General features: G+C 54.6%; 1 protein-coding gene across 6 annotated transcripts in view; it reads right to left on the bottom strand.

The window, feature by feature from the left end:
- ANKRD11 (ankyrin repeat domain containing 11) overlaps positions 1-24,284 on the bottom strand; it is a 225,046-nt gene that overhangs the window by 21,983 nt on the left and 178,779 nt on the right. For 5 of the 6 annotated variants that reach the window (XM_064369922.1, XM_064369925.1, XM_064369924.1 and 2 more), the window contains exons 4-6: positions 14,483-14,621; positions 596-766; positions 216-419 (exon numbers count right to left, since the gene is read on the bottom strand). In XM_064369922.1, the coding sequence (XP_064225992.1) occupies positions 216-419; positions 596-766; positions 14,483-14,621 (514 nt within the window). Of the gene's footprint in view, positions 1-215; positions 420-595; positions 767-1,262; positions 1,360-14,482; positions 14,622-24,284 lie in introns of those variants that run through there. The other variant, XM_012466030.3, reaches the window with a different exon arrangement.

The following is a 24,284-nucleotide window of genomic DNA, read 5'->3' as shown; positions in this document are numbered from 1 at the left end:
GTCTAAAAATAAAACCAAGAGCAAACAAGTTGACTGTGAAATACTTTCCATGAGACAGTGGTTGCTCCTCAGCAACGGCGAACTCCACTGCAGTGAGTGTGGCTGTGAAAGCCCCGGGCCCTGCAGTGCCCCACGAGGGCACAACCCTCTGACCCAATGGGAGGCTTAGGGCTCCAGCAGGGCTCTCGGGCCCCTGCCAGGCACAGGGCGCCCACCTGCGAAGTCCTTGACGTTGACATCCGCCCCCTCGCTGATGAGCTCCTTGATGCGCCGGGCATCCCCGCGGATGGCCGCTCGGTGCAGCCGGGTCTCTCCTCGCTCATTTCTCTTGTTCACTTTATCTTTGGTTTTTGAGGCAGAGTTGGGCGTTCCCTTCTGACACACTGTAGACTGGGAGGGGTGCTTTGGTGTTGTGTCCACTGCAGGCCAAGGAGGGGACAGGTGGGCATTACTGTGGGTGCCCCGCTCTGTCGAATCCTCAAAAGCCCAGGCCACCATCATGAGGTCCCTCTGCACAGGGCTTGTCCTTCGCACAGGGCTGTGACCAAGCAGAGCCCCTTCCCTGCGCCAGGGACCACCCACAGGCCAGGCTCACCTGGGCTGTTGGCAGACTCCTCGGCTGTCATCTGCATGAGAAGGGCCACCTGCTGGCGCTCAGAGAGAGGGTAGCCGGCTCGGATTCCAGACAGCCCCATGCCAAACAGCAGCCCGGCCTTCCGGGTGACAGGTTCCTTCTTAATCCTCTTCCGCTCAGGGCCCTGCTTCTCTGTGAGGCGGGCGAGGGAGAGAGGGAGGAGAGATTTCATGCCATGGTGTCCCCCAAACCCAGGTCCTTACCTAACGTTACGGAGCCCCCTGCGTCCACCTGACACCTTACAGAGCAGAAAGGAAGGCCTGTGAGTGGGGAGAGCACAATGGCGTTGGGAACGTGCCGCCCACCTCACCTCTCAGCAGTGACTGTGAGACCATTTAAACACCTGGTTATCAGCCCCTCAAGTCTGCTAAGGCTGGACCTCCACCGAGCATTCACTCACTCCGGGCACCTCTCCTGGGCCTCCCCAGACCTCGTGCCACACATGAATGCGGTGGGACAGCTTAGCACCGGCGACCTGGCTCACACAGGACAGGTCTCTGTTAAATACACGTGCCTGAAATGAAATTCCACCTTCCCCATCCCTCCTCCAAACAAACAGTGCAGATATAAATGGCAGACACAGTTTAAAACACATCAGTAAATCAAGGCCAACCGGTCAGTACTGTACCTTTCTTCTTGCTTCTAGGCACCTCCATCTCATGGCATGGTGCTTCGAGGAGCGTACCAGCCTTGCAGCACCACAACAGGGACTGGGCTGGAGGCATCTAAAGGCATCAACACAGAGCACTAACAAGACACGGTGTGAGAGCTCGGCTGCTTCCACCTCAGCCTCCTCAAGCGAGGACGCCTTGCACTCAACTGACCCGTTACAGAACGCTAGACCAGCTTCTAACACAACTCATGTGCTGTGTCTTTTAAGAGAGGCAGGAGGCAGGGGTGGGGAAGAGAAGATGATGCCCTGAGCACCGAGAGCCGGGGGCACAGAAGCTGCCTCCTCCTCTGCCTGACAGTGACCTACTGTGGATGGAAATGCTCCTCCAGCTGTCCCGTGGGTTCTGGGGTGTTCCAGAAGCTGCCTTCTCCTCTGCCTGACAGTGACCTACTGTGGACGGAGATGCTCCTCCAGCTGCCCTGTGGGTTCTGGGGTGTTCTAGGTCATGGGGTGCAGAGCTGTAGCCCAGAGGCAGGGCTCTGCAGAGGCCTCACATGGGGAAGAAGGGCCACCAGGGAGATGTGGCCCTGCAAAGCTCTCCTCTGAGGCACCTCCTTCCCTTCCACTCAGCACATCCAAGAAGCCTCCCTCTTCAAGGACGTAACTTCTCTCTCAGCTGGTGTCTAACCCTAGAGAAGTGGGTGACATCTGTAACAATGGACTCCCTGGATCCCACACCTGCATGGTCACTGCAACACAGAAGGGTCCTAACTGGTGTCAGCTCAGTTCCCAGGGTGCAACTCCCTTGCTGTTCACCACCAAAGGCCCCGTGAATGTGCCCACTGATGTGTCCGTCATTTTCCTAAGAAGACACTGCCCACAAACCCTGATTCTTTTAACGGTTATTTTAGGCTCCCTTCTTAAGAATTAGGTCTGTGGCATGCTGAGAATGTGGATTCGTGTGTTCTGTGGGCCAACTGGACACATCGACCCGCGTCACTCTCATGGGCAAAACCCCAAGTACTGCAGGCTGCCATCACCACCACCAGCTAGTTTTTAAACTGTCCTCAATGCACAGATCTGAGAAAGCACTCGGGCTCCGGTGCCAGCCCCTCATATAACCTGGCAAACACAGTGGTGGGGAGGCAGCCCTGCCACTGGCCACTAGTCCCAGCCCACTGGCGTATCCGCACCTTAGCAGTGAGCTTGGGTCGTAGCTGCCAAGTCGGACGCTTGGCCGTGCGTCTCTGTGCACGCGCCCCATGCCTTCCCCGCACTCTCCATGCTGCAAGCCGGTAGCCTCTCCCTAGGCTGCTTCCCACAGCCATGTCTAAGCAGCAAGAGAAGCAGGCGCGTGCTGCCTCCCTCTAGGAAAGAGGCAGCCAAGGTGCCAGAAAAACCCTGTGCTCCGGGACGCCAGCTCCCACACCCAAAGTCCTCAAGTCCTCCTCTCTCTGGGATGGGGGCCCACGGTCGTCTGGACAAGAAGCTGAGAACTTCTGCAGGGCCCTCACCTCCACGACCTAGCCACGCACATTCAGAGGCCTGCTCCCTCCGTCACCCAGAGCAGGGGAGTTACTGTTTTAGGGACATGAAGCCTGCTGAGAACACGAGGAAAGCAGAATCCCCGAGACACATGGATTTCAGCAAGGTGCACACAGCACAGGAGACGCCAGGGAGTACACGGCATCTCCTCACTCCCCTGCACACCGTCAGAATCAAAAGCAAATGGGCCAGCCCCAATCTGTGCTGTGTGTGGACACGGGGTGGACACAGGAAGGAGGTGGTGCAGGGTTTGGGCGGCAGTATGTTCAGATCCCAAAGGGCAGATGTGTCCACGTTCTTAAGTTATCAAAGGATACTAGGAGGCATGTGTCAGGTGAACAAGCAGAAGCAGAGGCATTCCTCAGAACTCAGCCCTTAGACTGGCAGGCCAGGAACCCACACCGCACCCCTGATCCATGGGCAGCGAAGAGTTGCTTTCTATGGCAAACACAACTTGTCCCACTCCTGCAGGGTGGCTGCAAGCCCCAGGCCTGCCGTCTCCCGTGCAGCAGGCATCCATGTCCAGACTGGGCAGGACTCAGTGCTCCCAGTAACTTCCTGGGTGGGCTCCAGGGCCTGAGCCTCATCCCTCCCGCTCCCCACCAGGCCTCCCCTCTGCTTCTGCTCTGAGCTTTGGTGAAGAAACACTGAGTTCACACGGCCAGGACAGCTTTAAATGGCTCCCAGCAATTCGCATGGAAGGTGCCACCAGCCTCCTGGTGAATTATGGTGCCTGGAGCCACCAAGGGATCTCACTCTGCCCCAAACTTAGGAAGAGCTCACTCCCGGGAAGCAGCACCTTTTCACCCAGCTCTCCCAGTCCCAAAACAGGACATTTTACTTGTCCGAACACAAAAAAGTCCAATATGAAATCGGATCTCCCAGGATGCCAATTTCTCCACTGTGAGGCAAGCGCCTGCAGCTGTGAGCATCCCAAGGCCCACAACACACACCAAGCCCCACACAAGCTCCGGAGCCCAGCAAACCTGCATGTCTGTCAGGCCTGAGACACCGCCCACTCCAGTGGCCTCTGGGGTAGAGGGAACGCACCACAGAAGCCCCACCCTTGGAGAGAGACCCGCGTGTACCACAGCCCGTGGCTCGACAACGTCTGTTCTCCATTCCAGCCCAGCAACGCCATGGTCTGAGAGCGGCTGAGTGGGTCCCTGACGTGTACACACACCGAAGGCACCTGCACCCTCAGGTGCCACAGAAGCAGGTCCCACAGAGGAGACACGCACTGCCTGCCTGCCCTCCTCCCCCAGCCTGGGCCGACTCGGAGCTGTGCGCCCCTGAGAAAGGGCCCTCTGAGAGGAGAGGATGCAAAACCTCCTCCCTGCCCCTCCACGGTGCAGAGCACAGCGGGTGTAGGGTGCTGCCTGCAGGTAAGAAGAGAGTGAGAGCACCTAGAGATACCTCTAGGGACCACAGGCATGTCCCTTGGGGTGCTCTGTGCAGGTGGGATCGGGGGGATGTGACCACCTGGGGGTCTCTGTGCAGGCGGGATGGGGGGATGTGACCTCCCTTGAGGTGCTGTGCTCGTGCAATAGGGGGCTCTGACACGCCTGGGGGTGCTCTGTGCAGGTGGGATGGGGGGATGTGACCTCCATGGGGGTGCTCTGTGCAGGTGGGATAGGGGGATGTGACATCCATGGGGTTGCTCTGTGCTGGTGGGATGGGGGGCTGTGACATCCATGGGGTTGCTCTGTGCTGGTGGGATGGGGGGCTGTGACCCGCCTGGGGGTGCTCTGTGCAGGTGGGATGGGGGGATGTGACCTCCATGGGGGTGCTCTGTGCTGGTGGGATGGGGGGCTGTGACAGCCATGGGGTTGCTCTGTGCTGGTGGGATGGGGGGCTGTGACCCGCCTGGGGGTGCTCTGTGCAGGTGGGATGGGGGGATGTGACCTCCATGGGGGTGCTCTGTGCTGGTGGGATGGGGGGATGTGACCTCCATGGGGGTGCTCTGTGCTGGTGGGATGGGGGGATGTGACCTCCATGGGGGTGCTCTGTGCTGGTGGGATGGGGGGCTGTGACAGCCATGGGGTTGCTCTGTGCTGGTGGGATGGGGGGCTGTGACCCGCCTGGGGTTGCTCTGTGCTGGTGGGATGGGGGGCTGTGACCCGCCTGGGGGTGCTCTGTGCAGGTGGGATGGGGGGATGTGACCCGCCTGGGAGTGCTCTGTGCAGGTGGGATAGGGGGATGTGACCTCCATGGGGGTGCTCTGTGCTGGTGGGATGGGGGGATGTGACCTCCATGGGGGTGCTCTGTGCTGGTGGGATGGGGGGCTGTGACAGCCATGGGGTTGCTCTGTGCTGGTGGGATGGGGGGCTGTGACCCGCCTGGGGTTGCTCTGTGCTGGTGGGATGGGGGGCTGTGACCCGCCTGGGGGTGCTCTGTGCAGGTGGGATAGGGGGATGTGACCTCCATGGGGGTGCTCTGTGCTGGTGGGATGGGGGGATGTGACCTCCATGGGGGTGCTCTGTGCAGGTGGGATAGGGGGATGTGACATCCATGGGGTTGCTCTGTGCTGGTGGGATGGGGGGCTGTGACATCCATGGGGTTGCTCTGTGCTGGTGGGATGGGGGGCTGTGACCCGCCTGGGGGTGCTCTGTGCAGGTGGGATGGGGGGATGTGACCTCCATGGGGGTGCTCTGTGCTGGTGGGATGGGGGGCTGTGACAGCCATGGGGTTGCTCTGTGCTGGTGGGATGGGGGGCTGTGACCCGCCTGGGGGTGCTCTGTGCAGGTGGGATGGGGGGATGTGACCTCCATGGGGGTGCTCTGTGCTGGTGGGATGGGAGGCTGTGACAGCCATGGGGTTGCTCTGTGCTGGTGGGATGGGGGGCTGTGACCCGCCTGGGGGTGCTCCGTGCAGGTAGGCTGGGGGGATGTGACATCCATGGGGGTGCTCCGTGCAGGTGGGATGGGGGGATGTGACATCCATGGGGGTGCTCTGTGCTGGTGGGATGGGGGGATGTGACCTCCATGGGGGTGCTCTGTGCTGGTGGGATGGGGGGCTGTGACCTCCATGGGGGTGCTCTGTGCAGGTGGGATGGGGGGATGTGACATCCATGGGGGTGCTCTGTGCAGGTAGGATGGAGGGATGTGACATCCATGGGGGTGCTCCGTGCAGGTGGGATGGGGGGATGTGACATCCATGGGGGTGCTCTGTGCAGGTGGGATGGGGGGATGTGACATCCATGGGGGTGCTCTGTGCAGGTGGGATGGGGGGCTGTGACATCCCTGGAGGTGCTGTGCAGGTGGGATGGGGGGCTGTAACCCGCCTGAGGGTGCCCTGCAGGGAACATCTCTATCTGGCTGCCTTTTGAGACAAGGTCTTGCTCTGTAGCCAAGGATGGAGTGCAATGGGGCAATCTCAGCTCACCACAGCCTCGGCCTCCCAGATTCAAGCAATCCTCCCACTTTAGCCTCTGGATGAGCTGGGACCATGGGCACATGTGCCACCACATCTGGCTGCTTTTAATATCTTCCCTTTGCTGTTCCGAAAACTTCCCTTCAGAGTCATATTTAAATGTGTAATTACTGTTCTTTCTCCTGGGGGGGGGGCTGTAACCCGCCTGAGGGTGCCCTGCAGGGAACATCTCTATCTGGCTGCCTTTTGAGACAAGGTCTTGCTCTGTAGCCAAGGATGGAGTGCAATGGGGCAATCTCAGCTCACCACAGCCTCGGCCTCCCAGATTCAAGCAATCCTCCCACTTTAGCCTCTGGATGAGCTGGGACCATGGGCACATGTGCCACCACATCTGGCTGCTTTTAATATCTTCCCTTTGCTGTTCCGAAAACTTCCCTTCAGAGTCATATTTAAATGTGTAATTACTGTTCTTTCTCCTGCGTATAACTGTGTCTTTATGAACCTTGAAAAACCCTCTGGAGCCACCATCTCCCTGCCCCTTCTCTCTCTGCAGCTCGGCCACATTCTCTTCTCCATAGCTCCCCGCCTCATTTTCTCTTTCTCTCTTCCTCTCTCTCTCTCTCTTTTTTTTTTTTTTTTGAGAAGGGAGTCTCGCTCTGTCGCCCACAACCTCCGCCTCCTGGGTTCACCTGATTCTCCTGCCTCAGCCTCCCGAGTAGATGAAGCTACAGGCGTGCACCACCACACCAGGCTAATTTTTGTACTTTTAGTAGAGCCAGGGTTTCATCATGTTGGCCAGCCAGGTCTCAACTTCATCACCTCAGGTGATCTACCCACCTCAGCCTCCCAAAGTGCTGGGATTACAGGCGGGAGCCACCACATCCAGTATTTTCTTTCTGTGCCCCGCTCTAGGCAATTTCTTTTGTTAGAACTTGCAATTCACCAATACTTTCTTACGTCGTATCTAATAAGCTACGTAATCTGCGCACTGTGTTTTTAATTTCAGTGATTACAGTTTTCATTTCCAGATATTCCACTGGTGCTTTAGAAGTATCTGTGTGATACTCGACAGTTTTCAATCCTCTCACTGCATTCTACTGATGGATACTGTGCATTTAACCATCGCAGCATGTGAGGTCCCTGGGCTGACCCCTGCTGACTCTCTCAGGACAGCTTTCTTCCTCAAGGTCTGTAATTCCCACCAACCTCTTCCTCTATCTGCACTCTGAGAGCCAGGAGAGGGTTTGCTTTTGCTGTGGTGGGGGCCTGAGGGAGTATGGGACACTTCCAGCAGCATAAAACAGCACAAACCCAAATGCCAGCAGCATACAACAGCACATGTCCAAATGCCAGCCCCATCAGAGGGCAGGACTGGGTCAGAAGTCTCTGGCGTGACCTCTCAAAGCCCTTCATCCCTCCTCAGCACCTGTCCCCTTAACTGGGGGGAGTGTGTCTCTTCCCTGATAGCCCAAGGTGTCCCCTCTTGAAGGGACAAGCTTTCCGTGGGTTCTGGGCTTAGAGCCCTTTCCTCTGCCTCCCTGGGAGGCCTGAGGCTGGGCTCCAATGCAGGGACCCTCAAAGAGCCCCCGGGATGTGGAGCTGCGAGGCCTCGGCTACTCATCTAAACAGAAGCCTTTGGCAGCAATCATTTTGCACCTCTAATTTCTAGGCTTTTCCAGCAAGAGTTTTTAGCAGACGCACTCCACATAGGAAAATGTGATTCCTATGTCCCACCATAAAATTCTAAGATGTCAGTACACTCTCGATTCTACTCTACAAAGGGATGTTTCCATGGTGATACTTTGAAACAACAGAAAGTTCATGTGCAACGTTACAGCTCATGTAACTGATCAGCAGGGCCAGTCCCACAGGGGTGAGGCACCAAGGAGCACGGCTGCTGCTCACAGCTTCTGTTTCACTTGACCTCAAAAACATGCCATCCAAACCAAACATGTGGCCTAGTCTTGATGTTCAAAGCCATGAAATACAGCACTTCTGGCTGAGAAGTCTACATCAAGGCTGTTTACACGGGGCGGGTGGTCAGATCTCCAAAGTTCCCACCTAAGCACTGAGCTCAGTACTTGCACAACTGCAAGAGAGTGTGCAGTGTATTCCCACCAAAACCATCCTCAGGCCAGCGAGACAGAAGCTCCGAACAGCCTGTCCTGGACCAACAAGAGGAGCTGGCAGGGCCACGGCTGAGCAGTGTGGGCCACCTTGTGGTGAGACTGGCTTCTCCTTCCAACTTCCAGGTTTCTCTCCATTTCTGCCTTCTTTCTATTACCATCATTGATCATTTAAAGAAAGACAGGGCCTATACCTGTCTGCTGTGTGACTTCAGCCCTCCCCACCTCCGACAGGGGCTACGGTCATCTCTTATGCCTTTCAGCTTCAGTTTCTTCTGCAGGGTACGTGAAGGGGTTACACAGAGGTGAGGCTGTGTGCCCAGCCCTTGCCCAGACCATCCCCATGCCTTCCCCGTCTCCAGGCCGAGGGCGACAGCAGGGCCAGTTCCATTCCATATAGGAAGCTTGTGGAGGCAAACAGGGTCATGTGGCGGGGGTGAAGGAGCAGGGCCCAAGCCCAATGTTGGTTTCACCAGCATCAGCTGTCACCACGGTGAAGAGGAAAGCAGGAAGGAAGGAAGCAATGCCCGCAAGAGGGCTCAGACGACAACCAAACAGAACAGCTTCCCACCCCGGCCTCCTTTCCACTCACAAAGCATACTGGGTATTTTAAAATAACCAAGATCAACATCCAAACCTGCGCCGAGGCATGAGTTGTGTCTGTCCCTCCTGCAGGGCACAGGCCTGCCTGGCCCAGTGTGTGGGAGGTGTGAGCACAGGGCTGGGGGTGGGGGTCTCCTCTCTTGAGGGGCACAGAAAGGCTGAAAAATGGGCTCAAAGTCCAACAGCATGGAGCCAGGAGGCAGGGGATGGCCCCTGCGGCCACCTGCTGTGCACACACTGGCTCCCAGTCCTGGGGTCCTCTGAGCAAATCGCCCAGCCTAGGGTGGGCTTGTGGACCCAGCTTGCCTGTGTTGTGCTGACAGTATGGGCCTGGCTGCCGGCCCAAATGCACTTCTGAGGGGTGTCAGGGAGGCCTTTGCTGCAGCTTGGGGAATACAGAATTTTAAACAGGAAGAAACTTTCCTTTGCTAGTCCAAGCTTCCCTTTGTATGAGAACCTGCTTCCGACTAGAGAGGAAAAACGATTGAGAAATAGTAGGACCAGAGACCAATAACGCAGAGTTCTTAATCATCTGAAAATATTTTATTCTGATGTGCTTTTTCATGACTGCCTGAATGTGGCTCTTAGGGTTACCCCAGGATCCTCACTGTGCTGAGACCTGGCTACCACCCTCATCTCAACCACCATGGCCTTCACTGCAGCCCCACTCTGCCTGTCTGCTGGCATGCCAGCGCCCACCGGCCAATCATCCTCCGGCAGGATGAAGTCCTCTGTATCCAGAGGCCAGCCCTGCTTTCCTGAGACTCAGGAGGTGGCAGAGGGTCAGCAGCCGGGCCCCTGTGCAGCCAGCAGGGGAGGAAGAGTATGCTGGGGGTTCTGGGGAAGGAGATGATGTGGTAGGCACTGTGGCTCCGGCCTGCCTGAGAGGAACGCTGAAGGGGAGGGGCCTGGCCTCGGGCTGGCCGTTCCCTGCCGGCAGTGCTCTGTGTGGGATCTGCTATTCCCTGCTGGCCCTGCTGCGTCCTGGGGGAGACAGTGTACCAGGGCTTCCCACTGTGTTTGCTAACATCCTCACACAGGTGAGTGCCTTGGACCTTCAGCAAGACATGAGCTGAGACCACTGGTCCCCAGCACACTGCAGTGCACACGCCCTTCCTGGCCAGAGGCTCCCAGGGGCGCCATGCTCTCCAGGCCCCTGCCCTGCCTGCGTGCACAGCCTGGGCCCTGTGGCACTCACGCTCTGCTCGCCCAGGTCCACTGCAGCTTAGCGTGTGGGAGAAGCCTCTTCAACTTCACACGCTTGTTGCCTCGAGCACTGGGCAAGGTCTGGCATTCACAGTTCTGAGAAGTCCCACAGACAGCAGTGGCTAAGCCTGCCACTTCCCTCCAGGAATGGGGAGCAGGAAACATCAGAGCAGCCATCTCTGAAGCACCAGGAGCAAACATGACGTCGGGAAAGACTGAATATGCCACCCACCTAACGCTGAAGGATGGGCATGTGCCCATCAGCACTGCAGAGCGCACACCCAGACACCAGAGAAAAGGGGTTATTCACAGGCCAAAGCAAAGTAAGAAAATCATAATTGTTCCCCTTGTTCCAAAGAAACATCCACGTGCAGAGGGCAGACAGCTTCGGCCCCTGGCGCTCCTGACGAGGGCTCCCTCGTGGCTGCCCCAGGACAAACAGGACCCCGGCGGTCCTAGGCAGGGAGAAGTGAGACTCAGGGTCACAGATGAAGGCGCAGTAGAAACAGCAGGGCAGGAAGCTCCCCAGAACCCCAGGGAGGCCAGGCAATGATGCACAGCAACCTCAAAAACATTAGCTGATTGACTGATTATTTATTTATCTATTTCATTTTTTAAGGACAGGGTCTCGCTCTGCTGCCCAGGTTGGAGTACAGTGGCACAATCACGGCTCACCGTAGCCTCGACCTCTTGGTCTCAAATCCTGCCGCCAAAGTCCTGTGAGGGTGTGAGCCACTGTGCCTGGCTACTTTTAGATTTTTTAAGTTTTAGGAAAACTTACACATATAAAAAAATAGACAAAGTAGTATAATTTGAAGCAAATCCCAGATATCATATAATTTAATATGAATGCTTTCAGTGGTAAGGCTTAACTGAGAGCACCACTGAACTGGTAGAGGACAGACTTCAAAAGCAGACATGAGAGGCCCTGGGCAGACAGGGCAGCAGAGCAGGGCAGGCCAGAGGGGATCAAAGTCCCAGGGCAGCCGGGTCTGAGAGGGCTGGGTGGGCAGAGCTGTCTCAGGGCCGGGACGTGGCAGGTGCCTTCCCAGTCCTTGCTGTACCCACAGCCCTAACAGAGGCTGGTCCTGGGACGCGCTCTTGCCCAGCACTCTGGAAGGCGCAGAGGTGATTCTGTCACACGCTCATATCTACCTGGTCAGCCACAGACTCCATGCGGCTGTGCCGGGACCGCAGAGATGCATAACCAGGGACCGCAGAGATGCATAACCAGGGACTGCTTTAAACTGGGCTCTGATTCACAACAAGACAGAGCCATGCTGATCTTGGCAGGCCGCCCCTAGCCCTGACTAAGCACTGCAGAGGCCAAACCTCCAAAGGACTGGACCACGGGCAGGGCTGACTCCACCCTGCGTCTCGGAGGTGGGAGCCACCCCCAAGGCAACATAGTGGTCTCTGAGGAAGGTGTGCCGGCCTCTCCCACTCAGGCACAGCCAAGATATTCGGCACGGTGGTGACCCTGCAACCCTCCCACCATGGCAAAGGGCACTGGCCATGCCTGCTCAGCAGAGTGCTGCAGGGACACTGCAGGAGGAGGACCTGGTAAGGATGCCCGGGGGCACCCACACCCCTCCAGAGGGGCCAGACTCCTGGGGACCAGAGAGGAGTCTCCTATCCATCACTTGTCAATTAACTCTGACCAGTGTTTCTCTTCTCACCCCTGCTGTGGCCACCAGGCAGGCACAGCTGAGGTGTGCACTTCACCCTCTATCCCACTTGCTTCTGGGCAAGAACTGCTCCTCTGGAGGAAGGAGAGGGGCACAGGGTGTGTGAGAGCCACAGTGCCCAGCAGCCCGCCTCCTGGCCCAGGGTGGGGCTGAACACGCTGGAGGGGGACTGGCTACCTTACGAGGGTCCTGGTTAAAATGCAAGCTTCTAGGATAAGCAACCCCCCACACTCATACATGGGAACAATCTTCCCAGGAAATCAAGTTTTGCAACGTTAAACAAAGCATATTACACAGGAAGTGATTTAAATTGGCCCTGAAAGGATCACAAACGCAGGAGGACAAATACTACGTTTCCTGTGTCTCTCTGGCTGGGCGTGATGGCCCATGCCTGTAATCCCAGCTACTCAGGAGTCTGAGGCAGGAGAATTGCTTGAACCTGGGAGGCGGAGGTTGTGGTGAGCCGAGAAAACGCCACTGTACTCCAGCCTGGGTGACAGAGTGAGACTCTGTCTCCCAAAAAAAAAAAAAAAAAGGTTCTTTACTGGCTTGCTACCTCACAAGGATTCTCCCCACCTATCCTCACCTGGGCCTGCCCCTCACAGAGAAAGGATGTGGTGTTCAACACATGGTTCCAGGAGCGCTAAGGGCTGTGGCAGAAAATACCCCCAAGACCTACAGAGAGCGAGAGCAGCCTGAGTGAGCGTGGGGCTGGCACCATGCGGGCACCACCCATCAACAGACCCTGGAGGCTTCTGATGGCACAACGGGGCCTTGGGCAACCGCTTCTCTCCACCAGGATGAAACAGCCACCACAAAGACACCTGACCAGCCAGAGCGGGTGGGCACCAGGTAGGCCTGGGAACACCACCTTACCCAGTTCAGATCGCTCTCCCAGGAAGCAGAAGCACAGATGCTTGTCTCATTAACCCTTTCAGCAACACTTCCAGAGACGTCACAGAGACACCTGAGAGGCCTGAAGCCAACTCCCACATGGCCACTATGCAAAGAGCTAACAGCTACGTATGAACATGACGGCCTTCTACAACAAAACCAGCACGGGGACCAAAGAAAGAGAGTAAACACAGGGTTTTCAGGCCTGGAGTGATTTTCTCTAGGCCTAAAGCCCGAGACAGCAGCCGAGAGCTCTGGGGAGCTGCCCAGGCCCTCCCTTCTGGGGGCTAAGGTCCTCACACGACCCGTCCACACATTCTGTCCACTTGCTTCCCGGCGCCTCCCACCGCACTTCCTTGAAGCTGTCCACTGCTGGGAAGACGCACCATCCCCTGGTCTGTGCTGTTGTCCCTACAGCCTTCCTGTCCCCAAATGTGCTGGCCATGTACCTGGCACTGCACCACCCCCTCACTTCCTGTCTGGGAAAACCAGCCCTCTCTGCTGGCTTTTCACTTGGCAGTCTCTACCAGGCTACTGTGAGCACATCCCGGGAGCACCCCAAGTAGGGCCGGGCGGGGGGAGAACGGGCCTGCAGCAGTCACACAATCATAAAGGCTGAAGCTTCCTGGGCTGTGCCAACAAAAGCGGGGGCACAGATTCTCATTGCTTCAACTCTCTCAGTGTCATGAGCTTCTCTCACTTTGACCACTTCCCCATCTGAAATAACCCCACATCCTGGCACAGCCTCTGCACTTTGTGGTACGGCTGCATCTGGAGTCTTAGGAAGCCAGGAACAGAACCTAGGGCCTGACTCAGAGCTCTCCCGGTTCACTCCAGTCTCTGTGGTCAGCCTAGTGCTCTACTGCATCCAACCTTCCCCAGCAGGGCTGCAGAGAAAACGGATGACCAGGAGGACAAGGAGGCCTCTGGGCACAAGAATCACCAAAGAGCAAGCATGGCCAGCACAGAGGCTTGGGCTCCCCACTCAGCAGCTCAAGACAGAATATGCTGGAAAGCGGGATATGCAGGAGGCACTGACCCCACCAGGAGCATGTGCAATGAACATGTGTGGGCTCGCACATGGGTACACACGAGCATAGGCACACACGGGCACACATACACATGGGCACACACATGGGCAGACACACAAACCAGCACATATACACTCAGGCACACACACACACAAACATGGACACACACATACACACGGGCACACACACAAGCATGCATACACAGAGCACACATGAACAGACACACACGTAGAAACACACATGGGCACATACACACAGATGCGCACACGGGCATATACAAGCACACATGGGCAGACCCATGGGCACACACACGGGCACACACCCCTGCTCTGCAGCCTCAGGCCCCGCCTGCACCTAGGAAGACCTCCCTGGCTCCTGCTCACTTCTAAGGCTCCTTTTGGTTTTTACTACAAATGATGGAGTTTCTTCCTGTGCCTTTGTGGCTCTGAGGGGAACCATGGACTCCCTCCTGTGCCCAGCTGTCAGAAGACCCACAGGTGAGCAGCCCCAGACCTCGCCCAGGGCTGGACGTGCACTAGACATCTCCATGCGTGTGGGACCCAAGGGTGCAGCTCTCCAATCAGCCTCATGGGGCTGAGCCTCGAGTGAAGAGGAGGTGGCGCATGGGGGTCTGTGCTCCTGCCCTGCTGCCCCTGGCCTGGATAGCTTGCAGAGCGCTCAAGTGGGTCCTGGTGCAAAGCTGGGAGGGGCGGGCGGGGGCCGGGGATGCCCATGGAGGGCTCACTGCAGGAGGGGCTGCGGGCTGGTACCTGTGTCCGAGTCCTTCTGCTCCCCATTGGCACCCGCGGTAAAGGGCAGCTTCCGCTTGCTGGCTCGCTCCCTCACCTCCTTCCCGCCATCGCCACGCTCCAGCTTTGGGGTCTTGGTTAGAGAAACTTTATCTTTATCCTAGAAAAGAAAGGGATGCTTTCAGTCATTATTCCTAAATTAAATGCTCAAGCTCACTGTCCACTACGATTCTGTTTCATGTGCCAGGAGAAGCAGATCTCTTATGTGGGCAATGAATGCCCTTCCTGTACCCCGGGGCGTGGCCAGGTGAGGCTGGTCACCAACCGCAGGACCTTCACCCAGAAGCCTGGGGCCTGGCTGTGGCTCGGCCCTGACTCTGGCCCACGGTTCGTCCTGTGCACCTGAGGGGCTCTCGGAAAATCCCTGTTGTGTGTGTGTGGAGAAAGCAGAGGTGGCAGACACGTGCTACCTCCCACTCCACTCCTGCCTTCCTGGGGAAGTGCTAGACGATGAGGAAAAACCAGGGCTTTGCCTTCTCCAAAGAGAGGCGTTGCCACTCATAGCTACGTTCCCATCAGCAGTCTCACTGTGAAGTGAAGGCTGGCAGGGCCTCCAGGAGATGTGTGTCCTCCCCAGGGGAGTGGCCGGGCTAGGCTCCCTCCACCCTCAGTTCTGGGAGCTGGCACTCCTTCCTCTGCCCATCTCACACGGGCTGTGCTGTAGTTTCGCCTTTTCCATTCTTGAACATGGACTGTCCGCTATTCTAGAGGCCACTGCGCAGCACCTGGCCCCCATCTCTCACCTCCCCAAGAGGCAGGAGGAACCCTGTGGGGTAACAGAGCCCCCTGCAGGTCTGAGTGCAAGGCCCACCCAGCAGGCAAGATGCAGGGCAGGACCAAGAAGCCCCAACTCCAGCCCCAGCCCCAACGTTGGCCTTGAGCAAGTGTGTCTCATGGGCATAATCCACTGGCCGGAGGACATGCCCTGGGGATGGGGACTGGGAGCCGGTGTGACACACAGTGCTTGGGACACGGGGTTTCTGTAATTTCTGCAGTCTCCTAAACGGTACCGTGCGGGTGAGGTCACAAGACGCATATGGAATGGCACAACTGGGAGCCATGGAGGGAGAGGGAGGGGGTGGGGAGCACAATCTCAAACCCAGGTAGGAGAGTGTACAACAGCAGAAGCCCCGAGAGACTCAGGCACCGCCAGCACTGTCACAGCACCCCCTCTCACAGAGCAGGGAGGAGCACCGGGGTGGGAGTGGGGGACTGGGGGGGAAGCCCCGAGACAGACTCAGGCACCGCCAGCACTGTCACGGCACCCCCTCTCAGAGTAGACAGGAGCACCGGGGTGGGCTGGGGGTGGGTGGGCAGGCTGGCCTGGCTCAGGTTGCTCACTGGAGTCTTACAAATTCTAGTCAGCACCAGGACTGGACAGGCTCAGCAACTCCACTCCATGGCCTCTCCAGTACACGTCAGAGGTGGAGGCTCCAGAAATGGCGACCTCCCTTACATGGGGCACCAGCAGAGCCACAGGGAAGATGCCAGGGCAGCGCCCACCCACACCAACCAAGCATGTCACACACACAGGTCCTGGGTGCTGCATCTAGCTGCCTTCATGGACAGCACCGTCCCCAGAAGCACACTGCCCCCTTCCCCACCAGTAAGCCTTCCTTCTGGAACTTTCCCTGAGTAAGCTGCTGGCAAATAAGGTGCAGTGGTCAGCGGCACCCTCAGAGCACTGGAGGCCTCAGTTGCTCCAGGGCTGAGACGCTCAACTATTCTGAGAAGCCCAAGCACCCCCAGCCACAGTCCTGCCTCCTGGGGCCCAGATGCATCTTCTAGCTCAACAGGTCAACACTGCACCCACCAAACCTGGCAGTTAATCAGCAACATCCCTGAGTGACCATGGGAGAGCTTTCCAGAACATGCTGCAAGCTTGTTTCACGAAGGCATCTGGAGTGAAAGAGAAGCTGCCAGGCAAGACCTGAGTCATGGCCGTGTGCCCACCTCTCCAGTGAGCATGGGGACAGGAGGAGGGCGCCAGGCAGACCTCGGAGGGAGACGGGGTCTCAGGAGCGTGACACCCATCGCGGCAGGGCAGGACCCTCCTGGCCCTCGGCCTGGGTGCCCGGATGCAGCTCGCCCGCCGCCTGGTTGCATCTCCAGAGCTTTTCGACGCCCCTGCCTCCCCTGCTACAGAGTGCAGTCCCCACTCACTGGAATGAGAGAGGCATTTTCCACAGGGCCAGCAAATGCCAGGAAAGAATGGTACACACCAGAAAGGAGCGCATCTCAAACCCCTTCCTCCAAGAACACTCCTGGCCCAGGGGAGGGTTCTACCAAACATCCGAGGAGGCTATCATAACCCTAATTTCAGAAACTGAACAGGGTATTCCATGAAAAGAATATTATAAACCAACATACCTTATGAACACAGACAGATATATATACATATATATAAAAGGTAACACAAATGATAGGAATAGGAGTAGATGTGAGAATGCAAGCAATGTAGAAAGCAATGTATTCTACCACATTAAGAAACCAAGGAAAGAAAATCGTGCTCACTTCAAGAGCTACAGAAAAGGGCTGTGATAAAATTCAACACTGTTTGTGATGTGGGAGAAAAAACCCCAAACTCATCAAGGCCTCCAGGAAGCCTGGGCAAAAGGAAGGCTGTCCCCAGGGCCACGGATGAAGGCAAGAAAGCCTACAGGCACACCCCAGGAAACATAGAAACAAAAGGCCTGACAGGCACTTCACAAAAGAAAATATCCAAATAGACAATGAACATTCAAAAGGTGTTTCTCATCAGGAAAAAGCAAATTACAGCCAGCAGGAGACGCATGCCAGCACTTCCGCCAGGACAGCTGGGAGAAGACGGGCTCCGCCCCAGCAAGCGAGAGCTGCAAGTGAGTTTCCCATGACGTGGACTGAAAGGAGGGTGTGTGTTTACAAACAAGTACAAGGACATTAAAGGCAGTTTTCTTCATAATACAAAAAATGACACAACTAAACTGCCTGTCCAAAGGCACATGAACAATTCTAGAATACAAACGAAGTACCACACGGCGTGTGCACACCGTGAATGCAGGAGGTGCTCGCCATAAACATGGGGTGAGCGCCATGAACACACAGCGTACGCTGTGAACACGGAGACCGAGCTGGGAACGTGTGTACCCCAAAGATAAGGCCTCCTCTGGAATCAGACTGGACTCGATCCCTGCCGCCGAGGAAAACAGAAGTACGAACGATCTTAACATGACACGACTGCATACGTGAAACACGCAAAGGAATACACAGCTCAACTACTCAAGTTTGTAAGTGGATGAGAAAACGTGCTGGATACAGAAAGTGAATGGTTCTGTCTGACCACGAACAATCAGGACATGATACCAAGGAAGACAACGAGCCGCGCAGGGAAAGCAAACACGGGCAACAGAGAGGCAGAGGCTCTCCACACGGACAACCACCAAACAGGGCTGAGCAAACACGAAGCAGACATGAAGAGCACAGGGAGTATCACGCTCACGACGGGAAGGCACAACGCTGGTGCGGCAGCTCCCCAGAGGGAGTTCCCCTGTTGTATTAGAGCGAGCAGAGAAAGTCGACCCTAAGACAAAAGTAGGCCAAACTGCAGGCGGCCACGGAGGACTCAGGTCTCTCCAACCCATGACCTCGAAAGGAGGGTGTCAAGACTTTTTATGTCTGTAAACCACCTTCTGGGCAGGGGTGGGGGCGAGGGGCTTCGGACATTCCGAGGGCCAGTGGACTTTGGACATTCTGTAAACCAGCTCCTGACGGTGAGGGGCTTCGGATATTCCGACTGTTACTTAAGTGGTTCACAGAAGTCAAGATAAGCGTTAGTTTACACACTGCCTGGGTAGGGTGGAAATTACAGACCTTAGTTACTTATTACAAGTCGCAGGGGCCAAGGTGGCGTGGATTTGGACTGCTTGCCTGTCACATCAGGGGTACAGAAAGCAGTTTCAGCAGAAAGCTGAGGTATGGTTGAGGTGTGCCGTTTTATGGGGCTTTTACCATGTCACATTCCCCCCTTGTTTTATTTATAGGAATTAAATTATTGATTTCTCTAGTAGGTTAGTATTGTTGTTTGCTTTACGAGGCATCCGCTATAGGGAGTTAGAGTAGGGATTAGGGTGGCGAGGGTGGTGACTGCAGAGCGCACAGTCTTAGTTTTAGTGCATTAGGGGATGGATGGCTGATGCTTTATTGTTTCTTCGGTGGGGCAGTCTTGACGGGGGTGTGATGAATTTAGGCTGTTAGTCCGTCTACCTTGAATGCAGTGGGTGTGGTCAGGATAACCGTGTAGGGTCCCTTTCAATGGAGGTGGCAAATCTTTTAACAGGGACAGCCTCCTGGCTGGTCTGCAAGGTCTACTGGGGTGGGACGGGTTTCCTTAATGAGCTGGTGTACTTGGGATTGAACAGACTGGAGCCCCTGTAAGGACTTAAGGAGTGTATAGTTATGGACTTTAGCATGTACGGTATCTGTGGGTCTGGAAAGTAAGGGAGAGGGCCTGCTGAACGTGATTTTAAAAGGGAAGATATTTTTTGATAGGGTGTGCATCGGATGCGGAGGAGGACAAAAGGAAGCAGGCTGACTTAGTTTTTATCGGTTTTTAGGGTAAATTTTGTCAGGGTTTTTTTTAGGGTCTGGTTTATTAACTTGACCTGTTCTGAATTCTAGGGACAACAGGTATAGTGTAATTTTTGGATATATCCAAGGCCTTGGCTAGGCCCTGAGAAATCTGTATAGCAAAGGCGGGCCTAATGTCTGACTTTAGTGTTAGAGAGAGGTCGAACCAAGGAACAAGGTCTTGTAATAGTTTTTTTTTTGTGACCAACAAAGTAGTTTCGGACTTAGCGGGGAAGGCCTTGACTCATTTAGAGAATATATTTATACATACAAGGAGGTATTTACACTTATTTACTGGGGGTTTTATTTTAGTGAAATTTTCTTCTAAATGTTTTTCAGGGCTAGTTTTTTTGAGTCTTATTTTTACTTGGCTAGACTTTTTTTTTTTTTTTTTCAGATTTACTTGGGCATATACATTATATTGAGTAGTGATTTTTTTGATAAGATTATGTAAATGGGGAATGTAGTACTTGGCTTTTAGTAGTTTAGTTAGTTTGGTTTGTCTTAAGTGAGTGGCCTGGTGTGTGTCTTTTGTAGTGTATTAATGTCACTGTCGGGCTTGTATATAGTCTTTAGTAGGGCTAGGATTTTTTTATTTTTGCTTTTTTATGGTTTTGGTTTTTTTTTGAGGTAAGTAGTTGTTTTTTTTTTTTTTAATAGTCTTATGTATATGAGTCATAGTAAAGGCATATTGGCTGTCTGTATAAATGCTGACAGTTTTTTTTTCGTCTAGTATAAGGCTTTTGTTAGAGCTATGAGTTCTGCTTTCTGGGCCGAGGTTCTATGAGGAAGGGCCTGGGCCCAAACAACCCTATTGAGAGTGACCACGGCTGTCCCGGCATACCTGACTCTATTGACTATGATTAAGGTATGCAGTTTTATGGGACTTTTACCACGTCACACCACATTCGAAGCAATCCAGTCCAAATCTTAGCAAGCCGTTTGAGGAAATCAACCAGCTAATTCCAAAATGGATATGGAAATGCAAAGGACGATCCTAAAGAACAGTAGCGCTACACACCTGGGTCCCAAGCCTGCAAGACGGCATTATCAACACAGGGTGTCCTGGAGAAAGGACACAGAGTCCAGCGGGCTCTGCATAGAGCAAAAACCACAACCACAGCTCCCTGGTGACAAAGGCTCCGTGCCACCCTCCATAGGGAAGCACACCCAATCGCCCTCAAACCACGTGAAGATGAGCTCCAGATGAATCACACATGGAAGCTTCTAGAACACAGCACAGGAGGACATGTTCACAACCAGATGACAACAGAGAACACACACCACAGCACCGTGAGATGCCACCACGTCTCTGATGTCAGAGTCGCTAACGTCAGTTCCACACGCTGCGCGTTGGCAGGGATGCGGACTCCCTGGTGGTTCCTGGGGCACACTGGCTCATCCACAGAAGGGCCCGCAAACACTGGGCACAGCCACAGCCACAAGGGGAGGAAACGCTGACAGGAGCAAAATCCTGCAAGTCAGACACAGTGCAGAGCGACCGGCATCTCCCATGGAAATCTCCACAGCTGAAACCTACCCGTGGAGAGAGAAGTCAGAGCAGAGGTGACTTCTGGTATGGGGAACATTACTGAAGGCCCCTAGGACCCTGGAAATACTGTGTGTTCTCAGTGGGTGGTGATTATCCCTGGTTTTACAGATGAAATACCAGCTATAGTGTATATTTATATTTCACTTAAAAAGTTCACAAATTTCTTTTTCACCTCCCAGCTCCTGACACCTCAACGAGCTGTGCAGGGAAAAGCAAACACGGGCAAGATGCCTGCAGACATGAGGGCTCCCCCCAAGCTGCGTACAAGGCTGAGTTGTGGCACAGCCACCAGGAAGGCGGTGCCCATCAACCTGGGCTCAGAACCTGCAGTGTGTGCGGCTGGGGTGGGACAGGCCCTGTTTCAGCCCCCCTGAGCTTTCCCCGCCAGAACAAGAGGGCTGTTAGTGGGACCCACCTGTGTGCGTTACAGAATGATTTTGTTTCCTAAATGTGAATGCCCCAAACATTAAGTCCAATCCTTATCAGGCACCTCCTGTATAGCCACATGATGCTCCAAGAACCACCAGAAGGTGACATCCAAGGCACAAAGACCCTGCAGGGCCCACCGGTCCGCTGATCACCTGGCTTCTCCCCACAACACAAGGTAGGTGGGCTCTGCACACGCCATACACAGATTCCGCATCATACCATGACTTGCACTCACAGGAAGTATACAGAGAGGAAAGACAGTCGCAGTAACTGAAAACCGGCCATGTCTGCTTGACACCCTACCCCTGGCGCTCATTCTTTCTCTGAGTGGCCAGAGCAGAAGGGCCCGGTAAGAACGAGAGTCGTGTTGGCCACTGACAGCAGCACAGGGGTGCCGCCCAGTCACCCGAGCTCTGTTCCCCACTCAGCTGCCTCAGCAACTCAAGTTGCTTGTGTGTGGGGTCTGCTTGTGGGCCACTCACCCATGTGCCTGTCCTGCTGCTCAGGACGCAGACTACCTCATGCCTGTGGCTTCAGGGGGAGCACTGAGAATGCACTGTCTGCATCCTGCAATTCTGTTCTTTCTCAAGGTGGCTTTGGTTATTCTAGGTCCTTGGAATTTCTCTATTAACTTGGGAATCATCTTATGAATTTCTACCCGAAAAGAGCCCATAGGGATTCTGCTGGCATTTTGCTGAATCCATACATCCATTTGGAGAGAGATGGCATCTGAGCAATCTCGAGAGTCTCCCGATCAATGAATACTGTATGACTCTACACTTCAGGTTCCTTAATTTCTCTCAGTAGTACTTTGCAGCTTTCAGGTTACAGGTCTTGCAGCACATCTTTAGTTAAATTTATCCCAAAATCATCTGTATTTCTGATACTACAGCGAACACATTTTTACAGTTTCAGCCCTCTATGATTTTCGAATAGTATTTAGAAATGCACTTTTGCATACTGGCTTTGCAGTGTAACACCATGCTAGGCTCGTTTACTCTTGGAGCTTCTGTATAGACATCTCAGGATCTCTCCAGAGATGTGGGTGAATAAAGACGGCGCTCCTCTTTCCTCTCCAGTCTGCCTTTCCTGTAGCTGACTGTGCTGCCTGGAGCCTGCAGGGAGAGGCAGTGGAGACGGCCAGTGTTTCTCTGTCCACCATTTTAGGTGGAAAGAATTCAGTCTTGGACATTAAATATGACGTCAGTTGTAAGTTTTCCCACAGATGCTCTGTATCAGGTTGAGAAAATTCCCCTCTATTCCTAGTTTGCAGAAATTGTTTTAAAATAACGAATGGGTGTTGACATTTGTCAGATGTTTTTGCTGCATTAGTTGCTACGATCACATGGTTTTCTTTTTTTCAGTTTGGTAATATAACAACTTGAACTGATTGACACTGGATGTTCAAACTTGAATGCTTGGTATACACCCTACTTGGTCATGGTACATTGTTCCTTTTATATACTGATGAATTCAATTCGCTAAAATTATTTTTAATGTTTATGTCTGTGTTCATGAGGGCCACTGGTCTGCAGTTTTCTTATCCTGTACTATCTCTGTCTGGCTTTGCTATCAGTATGGTACTGACGGAACAACTGCCCATCTAGATACAAAACATGACCTCTATGCTTATACCTCACAGCACAAAAACTAACCAGAAATGGAGCACAGACCCATGTCTAAGAACCAACACTGTGTAAAACCTACAGAACGCAGGAAAAAATTTTCTAACCTTCATTTGTCCAAGATATGATTTTAAAAGAGAGCCTGAGTTCCAGAAGAAAAAATTAAAGAGTGGACTTCTATCTTGGAAGTCAGGGAGGAATGAAAGCACTGGTGACTGCCCAGAGCACCCCAGGCGCCACCGTCCCAGGACCCGGAGCGCCCTACGCGCCACCGTCCCAGGACCCCGAGCGCCCTACGCGCCACCGTCCCAGGACCCCGAGCGCCCTACGCGCCACCGTCTAAGGACCCAGAGCCAAGAGGATTTCCTTGGCTTTTACATCCTTAAAGTGGGAAGTTTTTGCTTTATTCTATTAATGAAAATCAGGAAAAGGAACACAGGGAAGGGCTTGTGCTTCTTCTTTTCTTTTCTTTTTTTCCCCAGAGCCAGTCTCGCTCTGCTGCTGCCCAGGCTGCAGTGCAGTGGCACGATCTCGGCTCACTTCAGTCTATGCCTCCCTAGTTCAAGCGATTCTTCTGCCTCAGCCTCCCAAGTTGGTTTACAGGCGTGCACCACTATGCCCAGCTAATTTTTCTATTTTTAGTAGAGACAGGGTTTCACATGTTGGCCAGGCTGGTCTCAAACTCCCGACCTTAGGTGATCCTCATGCCTCGGCCTCCCAAAGTGCTGGGATTATAGGCCCATGCCACTGCACCCAGCCAGGACTTCCACTTCTTAAAACGTGATGTGAGAACCTGAGGGGCTCAGCGTTAACAGCATCGGGTGAGCCTCAGTGCAGACAGCATGTGGCAGAGCTGAGAACACAGAGAATGCAAATTCACTCCTTCAGAGCGAAACCTGTGGTGGGAGGAGTCGGAGACAGAGTGTTCTGAGAGAGGAATAACACAGGGAAAGGTGGGACGGAGTCAGCATGCAGGCATGTGAACTGGGTGGTGGGTAAGCAGAAGTGGTCAGAGCTTGCTAGGATGTGCCAGGCTGGCCGGCCACAGGCTCTGCACTCCGAGCCCAAGGACTGGCAAGAGAAGCGGACCCAAGCCTGGCAAACCTGGCTTCCTCCGTGATGCTGCTCTATGCCCTATGTCCTTTTCCGCCTTAGTGAAAAGGATGGACAGAAACCACCCTCTCAGGATCCCATGTGGGCCCATAATGGCCTCAGGCCTGTCTGAGCCTGAGGCAGAGCTGACACTTAGGCGGCAGCTGGGCCCAGCTTTGCCCTCGTGTGCTCTTGCCATCACACACAGCCTCCTGCTCCTCCAAGGGTGAGTTCTGGGCTCTGTTCTGAGTAGACCCCATCCCAGACCTGCTCACGAAGCCACAGCATGAGGTGGGACACATCAAAGCCCGGGCATCCGCCTCCCAGCTTCGCACCTAAGGTCACTTCTTGAATACTTGTCTTGACGTAGCTCACAACCGCTCACTTGCAGCACTGACAAAGCTACCTTCAGGGAGGGGTCTCAGACCAGACGGGAGTCTGTAAGTAACTGATGTGGACT

This window comes from Aotus nancymaae, unplaced genomic scaffold (assembly GCF_030222135.1).
Source record: "Aotus nancymaae isolate 86718 unplaced genomic scaffold, 86718_ANA_hifiasm-v0.15.2.pri h1tg000095l, whole genome shotgun sequence".
Taxonomy (NCBI): Eukaryota; Metazoa; Chordata; class Mammalia; order Primates; family Aotidae; genus Aotus; species Aotus nancymaae.
The sequence above is the reverse complement of the archived record's forward strand: the minus strand, read 5'-3'. Positions and strand labels throughout refer to the sequence as shown.